This window comes from Phacochoerus africanus, chromosome 9, assembly GCF_016906955.1.
Source record: "Phacochoerus africanus isolate WHEZ1 chromosome 9, ROS_Pafr_v1, whole genome shotgun sequence".
In the NCBI taxonomy this organism is placed as follows: domain Eukaryota; kingdom Metazoa; phylum Chordata; class Mammalia; order Artiodactyla; family Suidae; genus Phacochoerus; species Phacochoerus africanus.
Genome location: NC_062552.1, coordinates 119,095,698 through 119,120,055, shown reverse-complemented (window position 1 = coordinate 119,120,055; position 24,358 = coordinate 119,095,698). Strand labels below are relative to the sequence as shown.

The 24,358-nt window shown below is 52.7% G+C and overlaps 1 protein-coding gene across 3 annotated transcripts in view; it reads left to right on the top strand.

The window, feature by feature from the left end:
- CLMN (calmin) overlaps positions 1-24,358 on the top strand; it is a 114,577-nt gene that overhangs the window by 72,642 nt on the left and 17,577 nt on the right. For all 3 annotated transcript variants that reach the window (XM_047795772.1, XM_047795771.1, XM_047795773.1), the window contains exons 2-5: positions 11,715-11,776; positions 17,503-17,598; positions 19,667-19,750; positions 22,874-22,966. In XM_047795772.1, the coding sequence (XP_047651728.1) occupies positions 11,715-11,776; positions 17,503-17,598; positions 19,667-19,750; positions 22,874-22,966 (335 nt within the window). The remainder of the gene's footprint in view (positions 1-11,714; positions 11,777-17,502; positions 17,599-19,666; positions 19,751-22,873; positions 22,967-24,358) is intronic.

Genomic DNA, 24,358 nt, shown 5'->3' with positions numbered 1-24,358 from the left:
CCTGAAGCCCCAAACTGACTTTTTTAAAAGTTGGGCCATGAGGGGGGCCACCAGCAAGGTCTCAAATGGCCGCTTAAATCAGGCCATGAGGCTGTGAAGTCTAGAGCAGGGGCTTGGCAGACTGCAGCCCACCGCCTGTTCTTACAAATAAAGTTTTATTGGGACACAGCCCTGCCCATTTCTGTATCCCCTTGGCCGCCGTCCACCACAGTCAGAGAGTTGACTAGCTGCCAGAGACCACGCGGGCTGCAAAATCAGAAACATTTACTATCTGGCCCTTGACAAGAAAAATTTACCAGCTCTCGGCTGAGAGCGGTGGTTCTTAGCCCTGGCTCAGTGTCAGGATCACCTAGGGAGATTTAAAAATGCAGATGCCCAGGCTTCCCCCCCCCTCCCCCCCCCCCGCCACACACACATACACCCCGCCCCGGGATTCAGACTCGATTAGTCTGGAGTGGAGCCCAGGCATGTTGAGTTTTTAAAGTCTCCCCAGGTGACTGTCCCATGCAAGCCAGCGTTGAGACCTAGTCTTAGTAAGGTTACAGAGCTGGAATTTGCCTTTCTACGGGGTTTCTACCCCGTGGCAAAGATCTAACCTTGACCCTAGTCCTTGAGGTCTGAGCCACGGTGGCTGTGGCACGAGGGAGACCTTGCAATGACAAGAATCCCTTTGATGACCCTGAGAACTAAAAGTCCCTGAAGAAGGTCAAAGGTGAACCACATTCCCTTGGGGGATGTGTTGTGTGTGTGTGTGTGTGCACACTCAGGGGTGCACGCACACCTGGACATGCCCAAGTGTGTACATTTGGAAGGTTTGTTTATGCGGATACCGTCTGTCTGCTTTTGAACAAATGCATTTCCAAACGCGGCCCATGGTGTGGGAAGCATTTCTGTTTGTCACCTTGGCAGCCTCTCAGCTCTCCGGCTGATAATTCACAGGAAGTGCTGGTGAGGCTTCCGGCTCCAGGAGCACTTTAACACCTCTTTCCCCATCATAGTTTCCAGTGTTATCTCTCCTACCGAGGACAGGAATTTCAGTTCACGCTGCTGTCACTGTTGGTTAGCAGGGAAGTGTTGTAAATGGAAATTTCAGGGTTTATCCTGTCCTTGGCTTTTTTTTTTTTTTTCTTTTTAGGGCTGCACCTGTGGCATATGGAGGTTCCCAGGCCAGGGGCTGAATCGGAGCCGCAGCTGCTGGTCTCTGCCGCCGTCACAGCAGTGCAGATCCGAGCCATGTCTGCAACCTACACCACAGCTCACGGCAACACCAGATCCCTCACCCGCTTAGCGGGGCCAGGGATCGAACCTGCGACCTCAGGGCTACTAGTTGGATTTGGTACTGCTGACCACGATGGGAACTCCCTGTCTCTGGCATTTAAAGCAGATACTGACCACCTCGTGTTGCGCTGGCTTTTAACTCCCATGGGGCTGCCAGCCCCTTCTGCCCCCTCCGAGTGCTTTCTGGGACAAGGTGCCGTGTCTGCTGCCTTGAATGACTCATTCAGCCTGGTTTCCCAGACTGAGCACTGGAGGCTTGTGTCCAGAGACCCCCCCTCAGTCCAGGGCAAACCAGGACAGTCGGGCCAGCCTAATCCTAAAGAAGCCGGCAGCTGATTGGCCTTTGCATGTCCCTAAAAACATCGGTATTTGAAGGGTCAGTGTGGGGCTTTATTAAAGGCAGATGTGCTTTGATATGCAGATCAAGGTCATTTGTATGCAGCTGAGTGTTTTAATCGCCTTTTAAAAAAATTGCTGGGCCCAAGAAGTCAAGCTAATTCTTATCAAGTCTGTTGAGCTCGCTCTGGGGACAGAATGTCAGGTCAGCCTGTATTCTGCAGTGGAGCTCACTGGGTGTAAGACAGATTCTTGGTGAAGGCTCTTCAAGAAAATGTTTGCTTTGAAAGGTTCCAGCTGCCCAGCCTGGTGCTGTGCGAGGGTCCTGGCTCACAGCCACCAGGCTAGACGCTTCCCTCCGCTGTGCGGCCAGGCTCCGGGCAGCTCGCCTCCCCCGCGGAGCCTTGGTCTCATGTGTCCTGGGAGCACCACTGCTTGTCTCTCTAGGATGCTGTGAGGATTCAGTGGCGGATGCAGAACGCGGCCCATTGTGCCTGGAAGAGGCTGCAGGAATATTGGCTTTTCCCAGGACCCCTTCCTCCCTCGCATGGGGGGTCGGGGTGGGGGCTGCTTCTCACTTCAGAGAGGTATAAGCTGGGATAGGCAGCCGCTGTAACAACCACCCCCAAACTGTGGCTTAACTCAGTGAAGGTGTATTTCTTGGAGTTCCCATTGCGCCTCAGTGGGTTAAGAATCCGATGTAGTGTCTGTGAAGATTCGGGTTCGATCCCTGGCCTCACTCCGTGGGTTAAGGTTCCAGCATTGCCGCCAGCTGAGGCAGGATCTGGCATGGCTGTGGCTGTGGCATAGGCTGCAGCTGCAGCTTGAATCTGTTGGGTGTCGGAAAATGAGACACATGAACAAGGGGAGATCTTGGCAAGGCTCTTTCCTTCTGCAGAGGGGCGCGGGTGCTCCAAAAGCGCAAAGAAGGAAAGACCCTCCCAATTTATTCCTAGCACAGGTGATGTACCTGTCCCCTTCCCATGGGTCAGGGCAGGACACACATTCTTCTTGGTTGGCTGATTTGAAACAAATTGTTACTGGGAGAAGAGGGAGGGGTGGAAGGGGGTCGCGGGAAGGCGTTTCAGCCGAAACCGGAGCAAAATGGAGTCACCAAGATTTCCTTTGATCAAAAAGACATCATGTTACTTTCCACAGATCCCACCCCTAGCCTGGGCACTTCCAGATGCTGCAGGTGAAGCCCTAAAAAAGAAAAAAAAAAATTACAGAAAAAAAAGGTGGATTTCTCACTCAACAGTCCCACAGGGTATCTGTTGCTCACAGGACAGCTCAGTAGAGTGATCCTTTATCCCAGGGGGGACGCTGGAGTCCAGACTCCTTCCCTCCTGGGGCTCCGACCTCCTCCACATCTTTGGTGTCACCCCTGTGGAGTGGTCACGAGCATGAAGGATTGTCCTGGTTTAGTCTGAGCGAGGCGAGCTTGCACCCACCCACATGCCATTGGCCAGAATGCAGCCAGGAGGCCCCCACCACCCGCAAGGGAGGCTGGGAAGTGTAGTTTGGCTACATGCCCATGAGGGAAAGGAAACGGGGCTTGGCCAGCACGAGGTGGTCTCTGTCACAGGAAGGGTGGCTGCCTAATTCCAGGGCTGTGAGGACCCAGGGAGACATCCACCATCCATGCAGGTGGTCTTTGTATTTCCAAAGCAGATTTCGACAAGGAAGTTGTGATCAGTTCTACACTGAAAAGGGGTCTGGCTTCAAACGAATGTGGCCGAGGCCTAGGCCAAGTTAAAGGCATTTCTTTCTCGCAGGACTTATCAGAGCCTTGAAAATACCAACCATCAATATTCACGAGAGGAATCAGAGGACACACTATTTTCCAGATTTATTGGACTCCTCTTAGAACTAGCATTCTGCAGAATGTGGGTTTGGAAGTACCCAAGTTAGTATTCAGAAGCCAGGATATTATCACGAAAACACTGGTATAGAAGTAAGAGAATCACCAAAATTTGTGGTCCACAACAGAGACTTCAGTCCCCCAGGAATCACGGTCTCCAGAGCGTGGGACAAGGATATGTCTATCTTGCTCCCCTTCCTCCCTCTCCCTCCCCCACCCTCCTCCTCCCCCTCTCTCCATCCTTCCGTGTGGAACCTGGCAAAGGGAGCCCCGGAGAACGGGTCCGCGTCTTCTTTGCCGAGGTTGAGTGTGACCATTCCCCCCACCCCCCGCGTCCTGGACGGGTGTGTGAATGTCCCCCACCCCTTAAACCCTCGTCTCCATGTCAGCCCCCGCGTCCGGGCAGACTGCCTGGCTTGGTCCTGTCACCGGGTCTGCCCGGCTGAGTGGATGTTGAAAATCCCCTTTCGGACGCTTGGTGTTTCTGGCTGCCTGGCGTCATCTGTTGTAAATCAAGGCAGACAGACGCAGGCTGAGCCCTGACGTTGGACAGAATCACTCGCAGCCAAAAACAGAGTGGGTTTTCTTCTTTATTTCAGTTGCAGGCACCGGCTCTGTGTGTGTATATGCAAAGAGCTTAAAACTTAATTTGGTGTGTAATTGGGACGAGCTCTTCGGAGCCCTGGGTTATGTGTGTTGGAGCAGCTGAGGAGCCGGGGCAGGGCAGGGCAGGATGTGGTATGTTAATTGGTGGCCTCTGGGACCTGTGAGGGAATTGGATTTAAGTCCCCAGTTCGAATGAGCTTGGCGGTTTTCATGGACTCTGCGGGCGCAGAGTGGGGAGACCACCGGTTTGTACCGGCTGGAGCGGGTCTTGGTCCCGATGGCCACGGGTGCTTCCCTGGCCCCCCCCCGAGGGACAAAGGAGAGACTCTATAGGCAGCAGAGGAGCCGGCGAGAGGGTGAGGGGCCCTGCCACTTCCCTGCACCCTGATTTGCTGCGGAGCTGCACGCTGTGCAGCCTGTGGTCCCAAGGAGGGTTTTGCATTTTATTACCAAAGTCTGGATTAAAGGGACTTGGGTCAGAGCAAACATGGGGAGAGGAAAAACAAAGGAAATGAAATGCAGAATCACCGCGGGTGCAAACCACACGGAGGCCTCGGCTTCAATACCGCGCCGCCAATGGGGGAAGTGGCCCCCAGGAGTCGGAACCGAGGGCCGCTGGCCTGGTGTTCCTGAAGCCTGGCTCCTCTCTGGTTTAAAAAGAAATTGCCGTTTAATTTGTTTCTGAGTTTTATTTCTCAAGTGAACCAGCATGGGGCCATGTAATGAGGTTGTGTTTCTGGGAGGTGTTGAAAGACAGGAAAGGACTGAAACCACGGTGGGGGCGGAGGGGGCTCGAGGGGGTCCTGCAGCTTTGAGGGCTGCGGGTGGGGGTGAGGGGGGGGCAGGCAGGGGCCACCCCAGGGCCGGCTGGCTCTCTGCACGCTGTCCATGGGGCAACGAGTGCCCTTGCGTGGCCTGATGACCATGATCCAACTGAGAGCAAGTTGTGTTGGCATCCCAGCTGATGCAGTCAGGTGGGACAGCTGCAGGGAGCCAAGAAGGACACTTAGAACGATGAATGATGAGCGGGGCGGGGGTCTGAGCTTTGGAGGGGAAGAAGGCTGTTGGACAAGGAGGAGAGTGGGTTTCCCAGACAGCGGAAAAGACGTCCGCTCAGACCAAGAATGGCAAAGCGGACGTAAGCATCTCAGGATGCTGCATGTCCAAGGTTGGGCAGGAGGATCTCAGAGGAACCCCTCGAGACTGTCTCCAGTGGGGACCGTGGCTTCCCCTGGAGCAAAGATGACCCTCTGCATAGAGCTGAGCTTTGCAGCAAACAGTGCCTGGGGCATGGGAGCCCAAGTGGGTCAAGGGCTGCCCCCACCCCCCCTTACCTCCTGGCACGAAACAAGGAGTAAAGCTTGAAACGTGCAGGCCCTCCCACCACCCTGCCTGCCCCACCCCCTTGGACAGAGAAGGGTTGGCAGGGGCCTTCGGTGACCTTCCCACTGAGGACGGGGAGGGTCCCCCAGCTGTCACCAGGGTAACCATACTCCATCCCTCCGGAAAGCCGTCTGTGGGGCCCCTGGATATGTCTCTTGGGTGTTATGAATTGTGAGAAAGGATGAGTGTTTCCTGGGCTTCTCTGTGTCCTGCATACGCACAGGTAGCATCATCTCATTTGGTGGGAGAGGCGTTGTCTCTGTTGTACAGAAAAGAAAGCCAACTTCAGAAAAGCCCTCCAGCTCGTCAGAGGTTTGCAGTAACAACACAGCTGCGTTGGTTCAGCACTTACACAGCGCCCAGCCCTGGGCTAGTCTTTGAGCCGCAGTTCTGCCCGGCCGGCCGCCCAGGCAGTGCCCCTGCAGCTTAGAAGCAAGGGCTCCAGCTGCTCCCATCTGGACGGCCCAGCAAAGGATGAGGCTACCCTGGGCGAACTCTGCTCCTGGGCAAGCTCCAGCTCATCTCTCTGGAGCATGAATTCAGGGACAAGAGCTTTAGCAGGGAGACCCCTTCTCTTTTTGTAGTTTTTAAAGTTTTATCAAAGTGTGGTTGATATACAGTGCTTCATCCTTTCCGCTGTACTGCAGTGATTCCGTTACACACAGTCACGCGTCCATTCCTTTCCAGATTCTTTCCCATATAGGTTATCACAGAACATCGGGTAGGTGGAGGTCCCCGTGTCACACAGCAGGTCCCTACTGACTGTCCATTCTATGCCCATCCCAACCCCCCAGTCCTTCCTCCCCCCTCCCCCCTTCCTCCTTTGGCTGCCATAAGTTTCTTTTATGTCTGTGAGTCTGCTTCTGTTTTGTAAATAAGTTCATTTGTGTCATTTTTAAAATAGACTCCATGTATAAGTGATATCATATGATATTTGTCTTTCTCTTAGTTCACTTAGGAGAACAATCTCTAGGTCCATCCATGTTGCTGCAAATGGCATTCTTTCATTCTTTTTTATGGCTGAGTAATATTCCACTGTATATATGTGCCACATCTTCTTTATGCATTCTTCTGTTGATGGATGTTTGAGTTGGTTCCGTGTCTTGGCTGTTGTAAGTAGCGCTGCCATGAACACTGCGGTGAGGAAGAGCCCTTCTGGCAAAGCCGGAGAAGAAAGGACTTTTTGTGGCTGGTGCCAGTAAACAATATTGCAGTCAATGGCCATAGCCAGCCCGGGAGCCCTGTGCATGTCCCCATGGCATAGCTCTTTCTCCTGTGCCAGGTGACAGCCCATTGCTGTCTCTACTCTGCCCGAAGATGACCAAGGAATTGTGCCATTCGTCTCTTCCCAGTAAGACCTGGGTTCTCCAGTCGTGCACAGTCATCACCCCCAAGCTGGTTCAATTCATATTCCCAGGCCCCAACCCCAGAGATTCCCAGGCTGGGGTCCAATCGGAGCTACAGCTGCCGGCCTCCACCACAGCCACAGCAACGCAGGATCTGAGCTGCGTCTGCAACCTACACCACCGCTCACGGTAACGCCGGATCCTTAACCCACTGCATGAGGCCGGGGATCGAACCCGTGTCCTCATGGATACAAGTTGGGTTCGTTCACCACTGCGCCACGACGGGAACTCCAGGACTTAGGATTTTCATTGTCAACCCAGAAGCTCTTGATCTTAGGGAAGATCTTGATCTCGGGCTGTGCTTTGACAAATACTAAGTTGTTAGGTAATAACGTTGCAGTTGTGATGTGAACCCCTACATGCATTAACTGTGCACTCACACACGATCGTGTGTGTGTGTGTGTGTGTGTGTGTGTGTGTGTGTAGTTCTAAGAGGGTGGTCATTAACCTGTCAATAGTGGTGATCTCTGGGTGTAGGGAGAATGCAAGAGACTTGAGACCTATTTCTCTTTGCTTTCCTATATTTGCAGTTTTTATAATGTGCATATAATTTGAATCAAGAGTTAAAGCCCTCGAGCCTTTCCCCCGGGCGAGGGAGAGCAGACGCCTCACAGAGGAAACGGTAAATAGAAACTAGGCTTGATGTGACTGTGGACAAACGGCCAGAAGGCCACACGTGGAAATGAATCTGTTTTAACTCCCCAGAACCAGGGTGGCTCGTTCTGTGGCTTCCAGCTTCTGAGCCTGCCGAGGGCAAGGAAGGAATGTCACACCTCCCATGTTCAAGCTGTCTGTTCCTGGCAGAACTAGGGCCAAGGTCATGCCTGCGAATTTGGGGTGCTAGGGGAGGACCGGAGGGCTGGGCCTGCTTTTCTGTCCCTGTCCCTGTCCCCGGAGCTCCAGGCCTGGCAGGCCCCTCCTCCTCCACCCTGCCCGGGACGGCGGTTTTATGATGCTGTTATTACTCTATTGTTGCCCAGTAAACCCGCCCCGGGCCCCACAAACACTCCTTGAGAAGGCCAGACCCTTCCCGAGAAATGGTTTCCTACACCTTTACAACGTGATAGGTGCCGTGGAAAAAAGGGGCCGTGGGATTTATGGAAACTATATAAAGTTTATAGAGTCTTGGCAGGCCAGAGGTAGAGACGGCCTGCGGGGGGGCCGGGCATTTGGAAATGGAGCAGGCCCAGGACGGGCGCAGACAGCCAGACAGACTGCCCCCAGGGCTGGCGGTGTGCCCGTGCGGGCTGGCCTGGGGACGGTGGCCCTCCTGCAACAGCGGTTGGGGACACCTTTCCAGTGGATCCCATTTGATCGTCGAAGCGTTCCTGTGAGGGGGTTGCTGTTGTCCTCATCCTGCAGAGGGGAGACAGAGGCCGAGGGATTTTGAAAGTTCTGACCTCATCCAAGGTCCCACCGCGAGTGGCCCTCGGGTGGGCGTTCTGGGCCAGGCTGCCTTCTCCACTCTCTCCTGTGTACTGAGCGACCTGTCCCAGTTTCAGATCCAGGCTAGACGGCCTCCATACCCTGTTTCATTTTGGGACTCTTCTGCTATTGGTGACTTAGTCTCCTGATCCCCTGGTGGTCTCAGACATCGTGGGGCCCTCGCATGGCGCCGCTTTGCTCTCAAAGCTGATCTGGGCCCACATTCACCCTCTGGCCTTGGCTGGAATGGAAGTGAAGCCACCCAGAGGCTGGCCATGGGTCCGGGTGGGACGCCAATGCTGGCTTTGCCTTTCAGGACCCCCTCCATGTCCCACTTTTACTGGGGGGCTCCTCTTGGGACCCTCAGAGGAGTCCCCCATGGAGTCTGAAATCACCTCCTCCCACCTCATCTGCCCTTGAAATGTTTATTTTTTTATTTTTTTATTTTTTGGCTGCACCCTCAGCACGTAGAAGTTCCCAGGCCAGGGATCTAACCTGCACCACAGCAGTGACAAACCTGGGTCCTTAACCCACCGAGCCACCAGCGAACTCCTGCCCTTGAAATTTCTAATTCATGTCTCCTTGCTTATGCGCCTTGTGGCATCTGTGTTTTCTCTCTCCTACTTGGCTGTGAATTTTGGAGTGCAGATTCCATGAATGCTAAATTCTTCATCTCTGATTTTGCCTGCAGGGTGGAACATAGTTCCCGGCAAGTCGTAATCACTTAATAAGTATCAGCTGGGAGGATGGACGGATGGATGGATAGATGATTGGATGGACGGATGAGTGGGTGGTGGGTGGATGGATGGATGGATGGATGGATGGATGGACTGATGCGGGGGTAGGTGGATGGTTGAGTGGTTGGATAGAGTGGTGGCTGTGTGGGCAGATAAATGAGGCATATATAGACTTAACAGACACCCACTTCCTCATTTGCACCCTTCCGCACAGTTAAACTAACAGCCTGAGCCTGGTTCTCTTAGGCTTCCACTGAATGCACTTCTGTTTCAGGAGACAGACCTTACTCTCTCTGAAGCCATATGGAGAAAGCAGCCTGGGTGTTTGAATGTGTGTGTAAATACTTTATAGGCCCCATAAACTTGTTTAAAGACGGGTGGGGGTGAAAGTACAACCTGGGGCAGCCTTTGGGGAGGGCGTTTTGGAAGTAGCTATTAAATGTTTAAATGTGCCTACTGCTAAGATCCAGCAGTTCCACTTGTGGTCATCAAGTGTGAGAAATAGATTCACACGTTTGTGCACAGAGACCCACACCAGGATGCTGGTTGCTGCGCTGCTCAACACGGGGACAAGCTGGAAGTAGCCCAGGCGTCCATCAGGGGTGGGACAGACACTAAACTCTGGAAGACCCAGAGTGTGGGAAAAGCTGCAGCGGCCGAAGGGTCTCTCCCACCTTCTGGAAAGTTCTGAGGCCCTGTAACTCCTGGCCCGCAGCAAGTGCCCCACTCCTGGCCTCATTTCCATGAGTCTCTTTTCCTCTCTCCCTAACTCTTTCCACCCCCGAAACCCAGTTGATTGGAATGAGATCTTTAATCCGTATGCCTATGAGCCAGTGGCTTCCCCTTACAGAGGAACAAAGAGGAAAAATGAGAGAGGAGCCGTTGTGTGCGTAATTAGTGACTGCTGGCTCTTCAATTAAAAAGATTGAAAGGCGCAATATTAAAATTTGATTTATGGGCACTACTATCTGCCTAATAATGAGACTGAGAGGGAAAAAGAACCACAGTCGTTATAGAAAACTGTGGCCTTTTTTTCTCCGCCAGGAGATAAATTGCCTCTCATTTTCTTATTGCTAAAGAAATGTGAAATGGTTATAAGCGGATGTGATAGGTTCTTCCAATATGTTGAAATCCAGAACTCAGTAATTTAGGAGTCACCTGGCTCCGACATTTCAAGGAAGCTTCTAGAGAGGCGTGGCGACGTGAGTTGCGGGGGCTGCTGCCGCGGTCCACGGGGCGCCTGGGCTCAGGTACTAGCATCCCCACGCATCTTGAAACTCCAGGCCCCAGGGCACCAAGCCAGCAGATGCCACAGAGCCCACGAGGGAGTGAGAAGAACCCAGAATCTCGGTCCAACTCCCAGTTCTGTGACTTAACGGGCTCTTCGATCCTCAGTTTCTTGATCTGTAAAATAGGAGCAATGAATACCCTTACTAACTGCATGATGCTGGGCCGGTGCCCCAGTTTTCCCATCTGAAGATAAAATAGACCCTCCCTCCGGGGGCTGGAGTAAGGATTAAATGAGTGAAAACAGGTGACGTGCCTAGATGGGTACCTGCCGCGTAGTAAGTGCTCACTCAAGGTTTTCAAAATCATTATCATTAGGACTGCCCATGTCTTTGTATTTCTGGAAGAGCTGGCATTCAAACCCAAGCCTTCCAGGTCCGGGGGGCTGGCTGAGGAGGGCGGACAGACCTGGGGTTGTCCTTCTGTCTTTCTCCGGCTGATGCCCAGGGCAAGTGTGGGTACCTCTCTGAGCTCCATTTGGCTCATCTGTCAATGAGAGTTTCTGCTTGGCGGCCGGTGTTTAAAGATGATGGAAACGAGGTGTCCAGGACACAGTGAGCACTGGGCAGACAGACGGCAGTCACCCTTGCAAAGATCTTTCCTCCTAAGAAACCTGTTTGGGAAATGCTGTCCCCTGGGAGAGGGGATCTGGCTCGGGTTGGTGTCCTCCCTGCCCACTGGGGCTCTGCAGATCTCTCCCCTCCTGAAGGATGCAGAGTATTCCCTGGCTTTAAAAATAATAGCGACAAAGAAAAAAAAAAGAAAGAAAAAAAAAGAAAGAAAAGAGCAGCCATTGTGCCAGGAATCGTGTTACTTGACCTGCAGGATCGCAGGTATCTTACGGCAGCCTGGAGATGAGCTGCTCCTCATTGTCATGGTCATGGGGCAGATCAGACATGGGGACAGACAACTGCCTCAAGGACACAAAGCTGGGAGATGACCGGGCTGAGAGTCCAAGCCAGGACTGTCCCATTCCTTCCACCGCGCGTTCCCAGGTCCCAGTCACTGACCTGCCCCTGCCTCCCCTGACCCATCCCTGCTCCCCTGACCCATCCCCACTTGTGCTTTAAATTTGCATCTTCCCACCAGTGTCTCTTAAGCTGGGGAGTCAAATGCCCAGATGCCCACATTAGCTTCTGTAGAACATTTTGTCCTGTGTGTCTGAATTCATGGGCATTTAATCTATTTAAGATGCTCAAAGCTGAGCTGGAGAAAATGGATTCTAGGTGCCCCCAGCCCCTTGCCATCCCCTTCTGGGAAAGGCTTCCCCCGGGTATGGACCCCCCTGGGCTCCCCATCCTACGCGGAGTCCATAGCCTCTCCCCTTGGGAAGAGGAGGGCGGGGTTGTGCACGGACTTCCTGGCACCCGGCTAATGGCATTTCTTTGTTTTCAGTTGAGAGGGAGAATGTGCAGAAGCGGACTTTTACTCGATGGGTGAATCTGCACCTGGAGAAGGTAAGCTGGCCCCTCAGCGTGTTCAGTAATAGAGGCCCGCATAGCCGAGGGCACAGTTCACTGGAGCGGGGTCGGGGAGGGGAGGCCCGGGCTTCTGTCAGGTTGCTGTTTTTCATTCATTCACTTAAGCATCTACTGAGGGCCTTCTTCCTGCCCGGCGTCAAGCTCAGGGAGCACAGAGGTAAGACAGACACGGTTCTGCCCCCGTGGGGTTGTCAAGTCTACCTGGGAGGGGGGAGGGTCCACCTGTAAATAGGAATCGATGAACAAACGTTAGAAAACATGGATTGTTAACCCAAACACAGGGCGGGGAGAGGGGACCTTCTAGGAGGTTGGGGAGGCTCACTGCCACCCCCCCAACCACCCCACCCCACCCCCGCCCCTGCCCCAAGCCCACTTGCAAATCCAGAGGAAGCAGAAGCTTGGAGATGCTGAATGGTTTCCTTACAATGCCGCCACCAAGAAGGAAGCTTCTCCAGCATATCCAACTTAGTGGCCCCTTTGACTTTTTCTTACATTCTCTGGCCAAGCAATTTTGAGGCGCGTTTTGTCTGCCTGCTTCTCAGGCGGATGAAGCATAAAACAAAAGTGGCAGAACCAGCCGCTCCTGAGCAGACACAGGAGGAGCAGCAGAGGCGAGGCAGGACGGAAGTGGATAAAGAAACGGCTCCCAGGGGCAGAAATCCCAACCCTCTTCAGCATTAGGGTAGCTCTCTCCTCCCACCCCAGAACATTCTAGAGGCCCCAGGGCTCGGGGAGGAGAGACTATTTTTTCCTTATAAGAAAGCTGATTGGGAGTTCCTATTGTGGCTCAGCAGGTTACAAACCCAACTTGTATCCATGAGAATGTGGGTTCAATCCCTGTCCCCGCTCAGTGGGTTGAGGATCCGGTGTTGCCGTGACCTGTGGTATAGGTCGCAGATGTGGCTTGGATCTGGCGTTGCTGTGGCTGCAGTGTCGGCTGGCAGCTGCAGCTCCACTTTGACCCCTAGCCAGGGAACCTCCCCATGCCCTTAAAAAAAAAAAAAGGAAAGAAAGCAAGCTGATTTATCAGGATTTATTTTACTCCCTTTGGGTCTTCTTAAATTCCACCACTGGGTTCTCCACATAGACTCAGCCAGGCGTCGTCACGCCCTTTAAAGCTGGTAGGTTCAAGCACCGCACGTCAGGGAGTTTCAATACGTGGGTCTTCTTCTGTCCTCATAAGAGGTACAAGAGTCACTACTGACTGCCCCTCGAGTTAACCCCAAAGAAAGATTCCTAGAGGAAATCATTGAAATGATTAGAAAGCAGAGAAAATAAATGTGGTTTTTAGGAAGTGGAGCTCTTGACCAAAATTCTAATTCCCACCGTGTAAACTCTAGGCTCTAACATTTCCCCAGGCAGACACTTAACCGCCTGCCCCTCTATCCCCACCTGTAGAATGGGTTCCCCTCGACCCAGGAGGGTCTCGAATCTTCAGGGAAAGAATCTCTATATCACGGATGAAGCTTTATAAATCATTTGCCAGTTGTTTTGACTATTGGTACATTTTCGGCAGGGCTCATAAAGTGAAGTGTTATTTTTGGAAAAAAAAAGGAAAACTGTTCCCGAAACCTGAGTTCACAGAACTCCTAAATTAATGCCTGATGTGTGTCAGGGTGGCTGGAAATTCCTCCTGATGAACGGAGTTTAGCCAGAGCGTATTGCTTTCTTTCTTTCTTTTTTTTTCTTTCTTTTTGAATTAAAAGATAAATACAGAAAAGTACAGAGGGTAATAGAGCAAATACCCACATGCACACACACACACACACACACACACACACACACCCGTGGAGCCCTCTGTGAGCATTGATCACCTCCAGAATTTTCTCCGTGGCCATACCTCTGCCGCTTTTGCAGGGCAGGTGGGTAGCACCCACTCGAAGGATAAATCAGATAGCACCTGAAACTGATGCCTAATAAACAGGGCAAAATTAACAGCCATGTTTCCAACCTTGAGACTTTCAAGAACAACCTTTCATGTAAAGGAAACCCAGGAACTCCTTGGGGAAGTGGGCTTAACTGCAATTTGAAGGCTGTCAGAAATATTTACTAAGGCTCTGGCTTCTGGAAAAATTCCTTAATTTACCGAAGGAGTTAGATCATGAAGAAACCCCTGGGGGTGCTGTTTACTCGGCCATACCAATCGCATGAAGCCCACGGAACGTCTGGGGCCCCGAGGAGTGTTTGCCCTGGAGCCGGTTCAATTTCCCGTCCTGCCATCTCGCAGGATGGACGCCGGCCAAGGCCCCGCCGGCTGCCGCTGGGCCGAGGCCCTTGCAGACACTGTCAATGGGAATTATTCTCCAGCTTCGACGCAGAAAGCAAGGCTCGGCCACGGGTCGGGGCTGCTACCTGGAAATCTTGGGAGCCCATCTATCAGGGGCTGTTTGGTTGGGGTCCTGCGTCTCCGCCCCGCGTTAACAGGAATAACATTTCCGTAAGAGTCTCCGAAACCTGATGCCGTCCTGCTCCGTGTGGAATGTTCCCGAGGAGCCGCGGGGAGTTTGCAAAGAAAACAGTTTGCCTTTGGGTTCAAAGCCGCCGTTGCCCTTGAAGCAGAGCTCTGTTTTGGTGCACCTGTGGGTGGACTCACCCTGTATTTTGACTCACTGGGGGTCAGGGGGCTCGTAGAAGAGCTAAGGAAATGCCACCTTCCTTAATAAAAAAAAGAAAACAGGGACCCTCCAAGGCTTTCGCTTACAGGAGACCTTCCCCGAAGAGAAGGGTGCTTGGGCCGCAGCTCGAGGATTTCCAAGGTTTTTCTGGCTCTGACCGCTGCTGCCACCCCCACCCCCCATTAATCGTGTGTCCTCTGTGGACACCCCCCTTCGTTGAACCAACAGCGGAGAGAGTACGCAGCCTAACTCTTCTAACGCTTCCAAGATTCAGCAAGTCCTAATCGTACTGCATCAAAGGAGTTTTTATCAAGCTTGTTTCGTCAACAGAAACCTTTCTTTAGAGCTCCCACTGTGGCTCAGCGGTAATGAACCTGACTAGTTCAATCCCTGGCGCTGCTCGGTGGATTAAGGATCTGGCATTGCCCTGAGCTGTGGTGTGGGTTGCATATGGGGCTCTGATCCTGCATTGCTGTGGCTCTGGCTGTGGCTGGCAGCTATAGCTCTGATTTGATCCCTAGCCTGGGAGCTTTCCTATGCCTCAGATGTGGCCCTAAGAAGCAAAAAACCCCCTGAATCTTTCTTTAAGTACAATCTTACATGGAACCCTAAAAAAAAGGCCAATAGGAGCATCTCTGATTGAAGGAAGTACGGTGGATTGGCCTCCTCCTCGACCCCCCCACTCCCCCTCCAGGGCTCCCCGAAGCTGCTCTCCTGAAGCCTAGGGTTCTGGGAAGCCCAGTTTCTATCCCTGTGTTGGAATATCTGGCTGAGTCCCTGCCAGTCCCTCGGACCTCGGGCCAGGCCCAGCCAAACTTTTGATGGACATGATGCAGTGTGGGTTCACCTAGATCTCGGACCTCCACAGGTCAGAGAGGAGAGCAACGGGCTTCTGGCTTTTTCCACCCAAGCCCCCTGCACACTCCACGCCTTTTCTCCCGGGGAGAGGGCAGAGCCTGGGGGGACCCAGAAAGAGAAGCCAGCGCGACACAGAAGGGGCTGGTTCAAGGGCTCTGCCCTGTGGAGGGACAGGAGCTGAGGACAACTCCGTCTCACCCTCATAGCCTGGGTGAGATGCCCCAAGACTCTGCAGGAAGGAAGCCACTTATCGTAAGCTGTGCCACCGAGGCCATTAGGTGGGGATGGCAGGTGCTGTGCATGATCTTATTCCATTTTAGTCCCTGTCCTCTGAGACCTTCCAGAAAAGGACATCAGGCCCAGGGAGGTTAAGGAAGCTTCCCAAGGCCAAGTCTCTATAAAGAAAAGAGCCTGGATTTGAACTCAAGTGTGTCTAATCCCCTCGCTTCTTAATGGAACGGGTGAAAGGTGCATCTGAGATAATTTTGGTTTATCTCAGGAAGCCTGGATGTTGTGGAGGAGTAGGAGGCGTGGCATTCAGCTTTTTTTTTTGGGGGGGGGAACTTTTGTATATAATTTTTTTTTGTCTTTTTGCTGTTTCTTTGGGCCGCTCCCGCGGCATATGGAGGTTCCCAGGCTAGGGGTCGAATCGGAGCTGTAGCCACTGGCCTACGCCAGAGCCACAGCAACTCGGGATCCGAGCCGCGTCTGCAACCTACACCACAGCTCATGGCAATGCCGGATCGTTAACCCGCTGACCAAGGGCAGGGACCGAACCCGCAACCTCGTAGTTCCTAGTCGGATTCGTTAACCACTGCGCCACGACGGGAACTCCAAATTTTTTTTTTAAGGGCCACATTCCAAGGCACATGGAAGCTCCCAGGCTAGGGATCAAATCAGAGCTACAGCCGCCGGCCTACGTCACAGCCACAGCAACGCAGGATCTGAGCCGAATCTGCGACCTATACCACAGCTCAGAGCAACACCAGATCCCCGACCCACTGTGCGAGGCCAGGGATCAAACCTGCGTCCTCAGCACGTATTACTCTCAGAGCTAAACATATAAATATGCATGAACATATACATATAAATCAACTTTGGGTTCTCTCTCTCTTTTTTTTTTTGTCTTTTGTTCTTTTAGGGCTGCATCTGTGGCATGAAGGTTCCCAAGCTAAGGGTCTTATCGGAGCTGCTAGCCTATGTCAGAGCCACAGCAATGCCAGATCCGAGCCACATCTACGACCTACACACCACAGCCCATGGCAATGCCGGATCCTTAACCCACTGAGTGAGGCCAGGGATCGAACCCACAACCTCATGGTTCCTAGTCGGATTCATTTCTGCTGCACCACGACGGGAACTCCAACTTTGGGTTCTTAACAGAGCTGCAAAGTTGGCAGTGGAAGACAAGATTACCCCCGACCCCCTGCCCCCTGCAGCCATTCCACCTGGTCGCTGGGTCCATCCACCTTCTGCTCCCTCCCGACCACGTCGCACAGAGCAGCCGTCTGCCTGGCTTCCTGTGCCAGGGGTCCCACCACCTCCAGTCCAGGACTGAGTGCTGATGAAGGGACAAAGGGCCTCTCAGACAGGCGCACATACAGAGGCTGAGAGGTGCTGGAGGTGAGCGATAGGGGCCGGACACCTGGACTGAGGCCCAGAGGGTCCCTGACCCAGGGTCGTGTCATCGCGGTGTGGATCCAAGCCGCACGTGTGGCCGGCCAGTGTGTCCTGGTGCGGAAACAGGACAGTACCAAAGAGCTGACTTGACCAAACACCAGCCATGTCCCCGAGCCTCCCTGTCCCCACACGTGAGGTGAAAGGCTTACATTAGATAATATCATGTGAGCTCTGCTTTCTAGAATTATTTTATTCTCTGGGAGCCTAGAATGAAGACCTGCCATTTCTTTCTCTCCTTGGTGGATATGTGGACAGAACCTAATATCAGGGTCTGAGGTCTCCGAACGGTCCCCAAGGGTCACAGGATAGATCAGCCCCCCACCCAACCCACGCCCCTGATGCTGGGTCTCCTCCAGGGCTCCCCAGCGCCCCTGCTGTGCACGCGCCACCTCCAGGGGGACAGGCTCGCTACCTCCTTGGCTGGGCCCGGCTGCCTGCCGGCAGGTCCCCATGCCCCAGGATTTCTCTCCAGTGAAACCTACGGTTCTGCAATCGTTCTGTGGTTTATGCAGATCACTCATCGGCACCTTTCTTTCCCCTCTTCCACAGTGCAACCCACCTCTCGAAGTTAAAGATTTATTCGTTGATATACAAGATGGCAAAATCCTAATGGCTTTGTTAGAAGTCCTGTCTGGGCGAAATCTGGTACGTATGTCCCTGAAGGGTCAAGAAGAAGTAAAGATGCAAAGGGAAACTTCTGGGAGGTCCATTTCTGCATCGATATGAATGCATGTACACACGCCTGGCCGTCCCTGAGGCCTGTGACAGGAAACTTGGGAGGGTGACATTCCTTTGTCAGTGACTAAGACCCACATAGTCATGTGTCGCTAAGCAGATTTACTGTAGCCGGTGAATAAGTCAAGGCCCCGTGTTTCCTGTGAGTCTGAGGCCAGAGCTCAGAACTAGATCATGACAGTTTCGCTGGCCAGCCATCCTGTTCCCTAGAATGAGAGCCAGGAGTCAGGAAGGTGAAGAAGAAAGGCATCAGCCACATTCTATAATCCGCCCCGAGGCTAAAACCAGAGACCCAGAATTCTAGAACTTTCCTGCGAGTATGGCCGAAATGGAGTTGAACCAGCTGACCTTGAGGGTCACTCCGCTTTGGCTCTTTGCCAGAGCTCTCCCCCTTGCCAGTCCTCTGTGTGCAGGTCAGACCTCTCTCCCCAATTCACAGAGCAGGGTTTGATCGAGCCCGCACTGTTGGCATTTCCGGTGGGATAATTTTTTGTCGTGAGGGGCCGACCTGGGCATTGCAGGATGTGTAACAGCATCCGTGGTCTCTGCCCCCTGGAGGCCAGTAGCTTCCCCAGGTGTGACAACCGAAAATGTCCCCAGACATTTGGAACTGCCCCATAGTTCCTTGCCAGGGGGTACAACGATCTGGCCAAACTGCCAGTGGGGTTGATTTTGAGAAAGCTGCTCTAGAGTCAAGTGTTGGATTTGGCCCAAGTGACTCGTGGTGGCTGATGCAGAAGAGACGCCTCCATGGTGCCGTGATGGGGTCACAGCTCTAGGAAACCATAGCTCCGCGCATGGGCCCCTCCCTGGATTTGTTCTAAACTCCAGATTCCAGGTTAGGAGCTACTCTGTTCTCAGCTCGAATGTCACTGGGGTCTTAGCACACCCCTAACCCTTTCTTGCCTTTTCTATCCCAGTAGCTGCCCCTCAAGGGGGCTGCGCAAAGCGACATCGTGAATTCTAATGATGGGTGAACCCATTACGGTAAACACATGCGGGTCTCACCGTGGGCCGCCAGCAGAGTCCCCCGAAGGCTTCCTGCAAAAGCATCTTCTAGCCCATCATTCTGGGTTCCCAGCATTGCAGGCTCCCGCTTTGTTGCTGGAGCACTGGTCAGGAGCGGCCAATTCCTTGGGGGGCCTCTGTTGGGTGTCTTTGATGCTGGAGTGCAGCCAAGAACAGCCCAGACCTCGCCCATGAGCCGGCCTGGCAGTTCACACCAGGTGGAAGTGATCCCCCCTGGGTGGCCCGATAGAGGAAGCCACCCGCCGTGGTTTGGGATGGGCTTCAGTTCAACACGGCTGTGTGCTGCTGGGGCTCCCAGTGCGTACAGCCAGCGCTGTCAGTGCTTTCGCTTCTGCAGGCACCTCTGCGTGTGTGTGTTTCTCTGTCTCCCGCTGTGCCGGTCCCTGTCTCTCTTGTCTCTGACTGTCTCTCTGTGTCTGTCTCTGTCTCCATCTCTCTCTCTGACCCGGGATACATGTCCACAGAAAACAGAAACATCTGCTGCCACCAGGGAGGGATTGCCGATGATTTAGCAGCTGTGGGTGACGCTCTCAGGTGACGCGCTCTGCCCTGACAAAAACCATCAGTGCAGCAAGAACCTGTCACTGCCGTCTCTGGAGGAGGGGCGGGGGGTATCCGAAGCCAGGAGCTGGGTCGGAGAGGAACGTGTGACACATCTGGCCCTTGTTTAACCCCTGGCTTCCCCCCACTCACCAACTCGAGTGAGTTTGGTCTCGGGAATCATAAATAAGGCGACCTTGAGGGGGCGGGCTGAGCCTGCAGTTGCGGGTCCCTGGGCCCCATGTTCGGGTTTGGATGCGGTCCACGCACGGGCTCTGCTGTGAGCCCCAGTCTTCCCTCGAGAGTCCGTGAAAGAGGTACAGAAAAAGACAAGCACATCCTAGGGCCCCCCTGGGGCCTGAGTGCCCCTCTCGCTGAACCGCTGGTTTTCTTCTGTTTTGTGTCACAGCTGCACGAGTACAAATCCTCATCCCATCGTATTTTTCGGCTGAACAACATAGCGAAAGCACTCAAGTTTTTGGAAGATAGCAATGTGAGTATCTGAAGCACGTCTTGATCACACAGCCTCTCCTGGGACGAAAAGGACATCATTTTGACGCCTGCAAAGGGGGACCCGGCCGAGAGGGTCAGAGGAAACTAGGTTTAAATATAATATATAGGAGACACACCGCTCATCCATCAGTCGGAGATGCGGTCCCCGACTCCCTGCCCGCCCTTCCGTCTCCCTAGGGGTGAAGAGGCCGACGCACGTCCAGGCGCGGGACAGGGGAAGGGCGGAAATGCTGAGCAGCTCTCCAATGTCCCGAATTCGATTGACACTTTCCTTTACCTTTTGGGGGCTAAGAGTCAAGTGAGCATGTCAGAATGTACAACTTTTTCTTAGGACTTGGAATGTGGGAGAAACAAGGAGGAAAAGGGGGGCTAAAAGAGCCAGGAGAGAATTCTGTCCTCTTTGATAGAACTTGCCAGTCTTAAGTTCGTTTTTGCTGTGTGTTGAACTCTCTGCTTCATGTCTTTCAAAAATGGGAAGGAATGGCCCTAGGGGGTGAAATTGCCAAAGTTCCTCTTTCATTAAGTTTTACCAGTTAGGAGTTCCCGCTCTAGTGCAGCATGTTAAGGATCTGGTGGTGTCTCTGCAGTGGCACCAGTTCAGTCCCCGGCCTGGCCCACTGGGTTAAGGATCCATCCCTGGCACAGAACTTCCATGTGCTCCAGGTGCGGCCAAAAAAAAAGAAAAGAAAAGTTTCACCAGTTAATCCCCTCAGCGTGCACACTGTAGCTTTGCATGCCCAGGAAAACGACATCCCTAAGTGTGATTCATTTGGGCTTCCTGATGCCAAGCCTGGAGCTCCTGGGCTGATTTAAGCAGAAAAGGAATTTGTGGAAGGAGGCTGGGTTGTCACAGAATAACTCGAAAATCTGGAGAATCAGAGATGGTCCCTTTTAAGGGCCGGGACCACGGCAGAGCCCCTCCCACTCCCAATGCAAAGACCCACGTGGGCACAGCTGCCACTGCACTGTCCACCTGACCCCACCCCAGCCCCTGGATCTCAGTGTCACACATCCAGCTTCAAAGGCCTGGGCTGACAAGTCTGGCTCCCCACCCATGTCCTAGCTGCCAAGGGCAGAGAAGAGCGCTTTTGGCTTTTGAAGAGGGAAGTGGACTCTCTTCCCAGACTAGGGGCGAAGCCCCAGCCCCAGGAGGGATCTCTGGTGGTGGCAGCCAAAAAGCACAGCAGAGTTCATAGTGGTGTCAGATGTCCATCCTGGGACAAATGGGTGAACAAAATGTGGTCTGTCCATGCAATGGCATATCACTCTGCCATGAAAAAGAATGAAATGCTGATACACAAGCCACTGGGTGGGTGGACTTTAACATTATGAAAGATGCAGGACAAAGAGAACCACTTTTATGAATCTATTCCTGTGAAACATCCAGCACAGGGAAAGCTCTCATCAGAAAATAGATTAATGATTGGTTGCTCAGGGTTGAGAGGGGATTAAGAGAGTGACAATCAAAGGGCATAGGGTTTCTTTTTGAGCATAGGATTTCTTTTGATCCCGGGAACTCCAGGAATCATATACTTTAAATGGGTGCCTTGGATGGGATGTGAATTGTATCTCTCCATAAAGCTGTGTTTAAAAAGCGCATCCTGGAATTCCCATTGTGGCTCAGTGGGTTACCGACCCAACGAGTATCCATGAGGATGTGGGTTTGATTTCTGGCCCTGCTTAGTGTAAGGATCCGGTGTCACAGTGAGCTGTGGTGTAGGCTGCAGACGCAGCTTGGATCCCGAGTTGCAGTGGCTGTGTCTTAGGCCAGCAGCTGCACCTCTGATTGGACCCCTGGTCTGGGAACTTACATAGATTGCAGGTGCGGCCCTTACAAAAAAAATTGTTTTTTTTAAAAAAAGCCCATCCTATGTCCATGAAAATGCTGGCCTCTCTGCAGAGTCAGTGCCACCCTCAGTCTCGAGCTCATGGTGGATGCAGAGCACAGCTGCCACGGGTCCCATCCTGGAAAATTATGTAGACCTCTCCCAGCCTCCGTTTCCACCTCTGTTACACAGACGTGGTGAGAGCCACCCCTGTTTCAGAGAGTTGTTGAGGAGGGAAGGGGCCCATCCGGGTGGTGTTTAGCCAAGTGCAGGCATGTGGCGCGGCCGAGGGCTCCTCCTTGCACCTCTGTCCTCTGCTGGGGAAGGGAGCTTTGGGGCGGGCCCTTCGGAGCAGGGCCCCGCCCCTGAATTCCAAAGGGGCGTGGCTTTTGTGAGAACCGCTGCCTGGGCTGTTCACCGCTCTTCCTTCCTTCCGGCTTGTGGACCCCTTTGAAATTTGCTGCTTTGCCGGCAGCCTTGTGTCGATGGGTCTGTCATGTAGGCAGAACTGACCCCCTGCACTTGTCAGAATAGCCCGAGTAGGGCGTGGGTTCCCCTCCAACCATCCTTCGAGGCATTTACAGAGTGTCTTCTGCGGCCCCGGGGCTGTACTCAGTGTTGGGCACATAAAGCTGTCATCAGAGCAGTATGTGCCCTCCAGGAGCTTAGAGTCGCACAGAGAGCAAGCGGGCCGCTCATCGTACCAGGGGCCCGAGGAGGAGCAGTAATCCTGCAGAAGCCGAAAAACAGCCTGGGAGCCAGGGGTTGGGGGTTGGAAAGGACTAGCCGGGACCCGGGCTGTGGACGCGTGGTCCATGATCGCCGAGGTCAGCGTTCTGTGTTTGTCCAAAGACGCGTCGTATTTGTCAGTGTGGCGGTGTCGGGGGAGCATGTAGACAAACCGTGGGCACTTACCATCTGTTCTGAGAAAGACGGACAGAGCTTCCTGGCTGTGTGTCCTGGGCACATACAGTATGATCGCTGGCATTCCTCACCTGAAATGCAGCGATAGTGGCGGAGCCTAGTTTGTGGGGTTGTTCTCAGGACAGACTGAGCTGATACTTGTAAGGCGCTCAGAATAGCGCCTGTGCAGGGTCAGTACTGTGTAGGTGTTTATTAAACACACCTTTGCATACTGAGGTCCCTGAGAGGTGGCCTAGGGCAGCCCTAAACAGCATGGGTGATTAAGAGAAACAGGCCCACGAGGGCATCAGATACTAACCTGTTGCAAACTATATGCCACCTCTTTGTTAAGCGGGTAACTTGCTTCTCTCCAGGTAAAACTCGTTAGCATCGACGCGGCAGAGATAGCAGATGGCAACCCCTCTTTGGTTCTCGGGCTCATTTGGAACATAATCCTCTTCTTCCAGGTAAAATCATTTCCTTTCCGTAACACATGGTAACATTCTCCACCAACACAAGAGGGGGGCCAGATGGAGGGAGCCAGATTTCGTGTCTGACAGATTTTGACTTTTCTATTTCCTGTCAAAGAACTGGGGGGATCTGAAGATTTTGAGTCCCTGGGATTTTAAAAGTGATATGATCTCTGTTCTCTTCTTGGGACGTGAAGAGCGAAATATTTACTTTGAAAAATAATTCTGTGCTGGAGTTCCCACCGTGGTGCCATGGTGGGTTAAAAATCTGACTGCAGGGGCTCGGGTTACTGCAAAGGTGCAGGTTTGATCCCCGGTCTGGGAACTTCCACCTGCCACGGGCATGGCAAAAAAAATTAATGTTTGGTTTTTTTAAAAGGAAAAACAATTTCATTTGAAAGTGTCACAAGAACCAAGGAAATACTTCCAACCAATAATTGAACTTGGCAGAGTTACTTTCCTAAAATGACTCGTGTTTATCTGAGATGGTTAAAGAGCCTGTACCAAAGATAGTTCTAGGGAGGAGTTCCCTGGTGGCCTATCAGTTAAAGGACCTAGCATCATCATGGCTGTGGTATGGGTTCGATCTGGGGAACTGCCTGGGAATTTCTGCATGCTGTGGGCATGGCCAGAAAAAAAAAAAAAAAAGATAGCTCTAGAAAGAAGCCCAAGTGACAGGTGAAACCTCATTTTCCCATCCTTAGTACTTTCAGCCTCTAACTGGAAATGCTAGTTTTACAGAGGAAGGTCAGGGTCAGTGGCTGGCATATGAAGGTGATATTGGAAATTGTGCTCAGTTTCTTTTCTGTGACTAGGAGGGAGCTAAAATTTCATCTTCTAAAATCCCCCTCTTTTGAAATAGAAAATCATGCCTTATTATTTAATGGCCCTCCCAAGAGTAAAAAAAAATTTGCACAGAGGCCCAGTGCTCGTATTTTAGAGAAGAATGGACTCAAACAAGGCTTGGAGACAACAGAGCCTGTTCTGTGTGAGCCCTAAACTTAAATAACCAAAGGCTCTCTCTCTCTCTCCCTGAGCCTCACTTTCCACATCTGTGAAATGGTAGCAGTGGTCAGATCATGTGGTCAGCAGCAAGATGCTACGTGAGAAAGCCCTCTGTCAGTTATACAGTGTACATGTGCAGGCTTCCGTTACTGAGGTTCGTTCTTAAACTCCCTGATAGGTGATGGAAATATCCTGAAAAGTGTAAAAAGTTCTTAACTCTACCCCAGATTGTCATTCATTTATTTAGCCAATGTCTGCTGAGTTTCTCCTATGTGTCCGGTTCTGGGCATGCAAAGTCCTGTTCTCATGACCTTCTGGGATCACAAACAAGTCAGTCCCATATTATAGAATTCTCTGGTGCAGGCCACGATCAGGGTGTGAGCA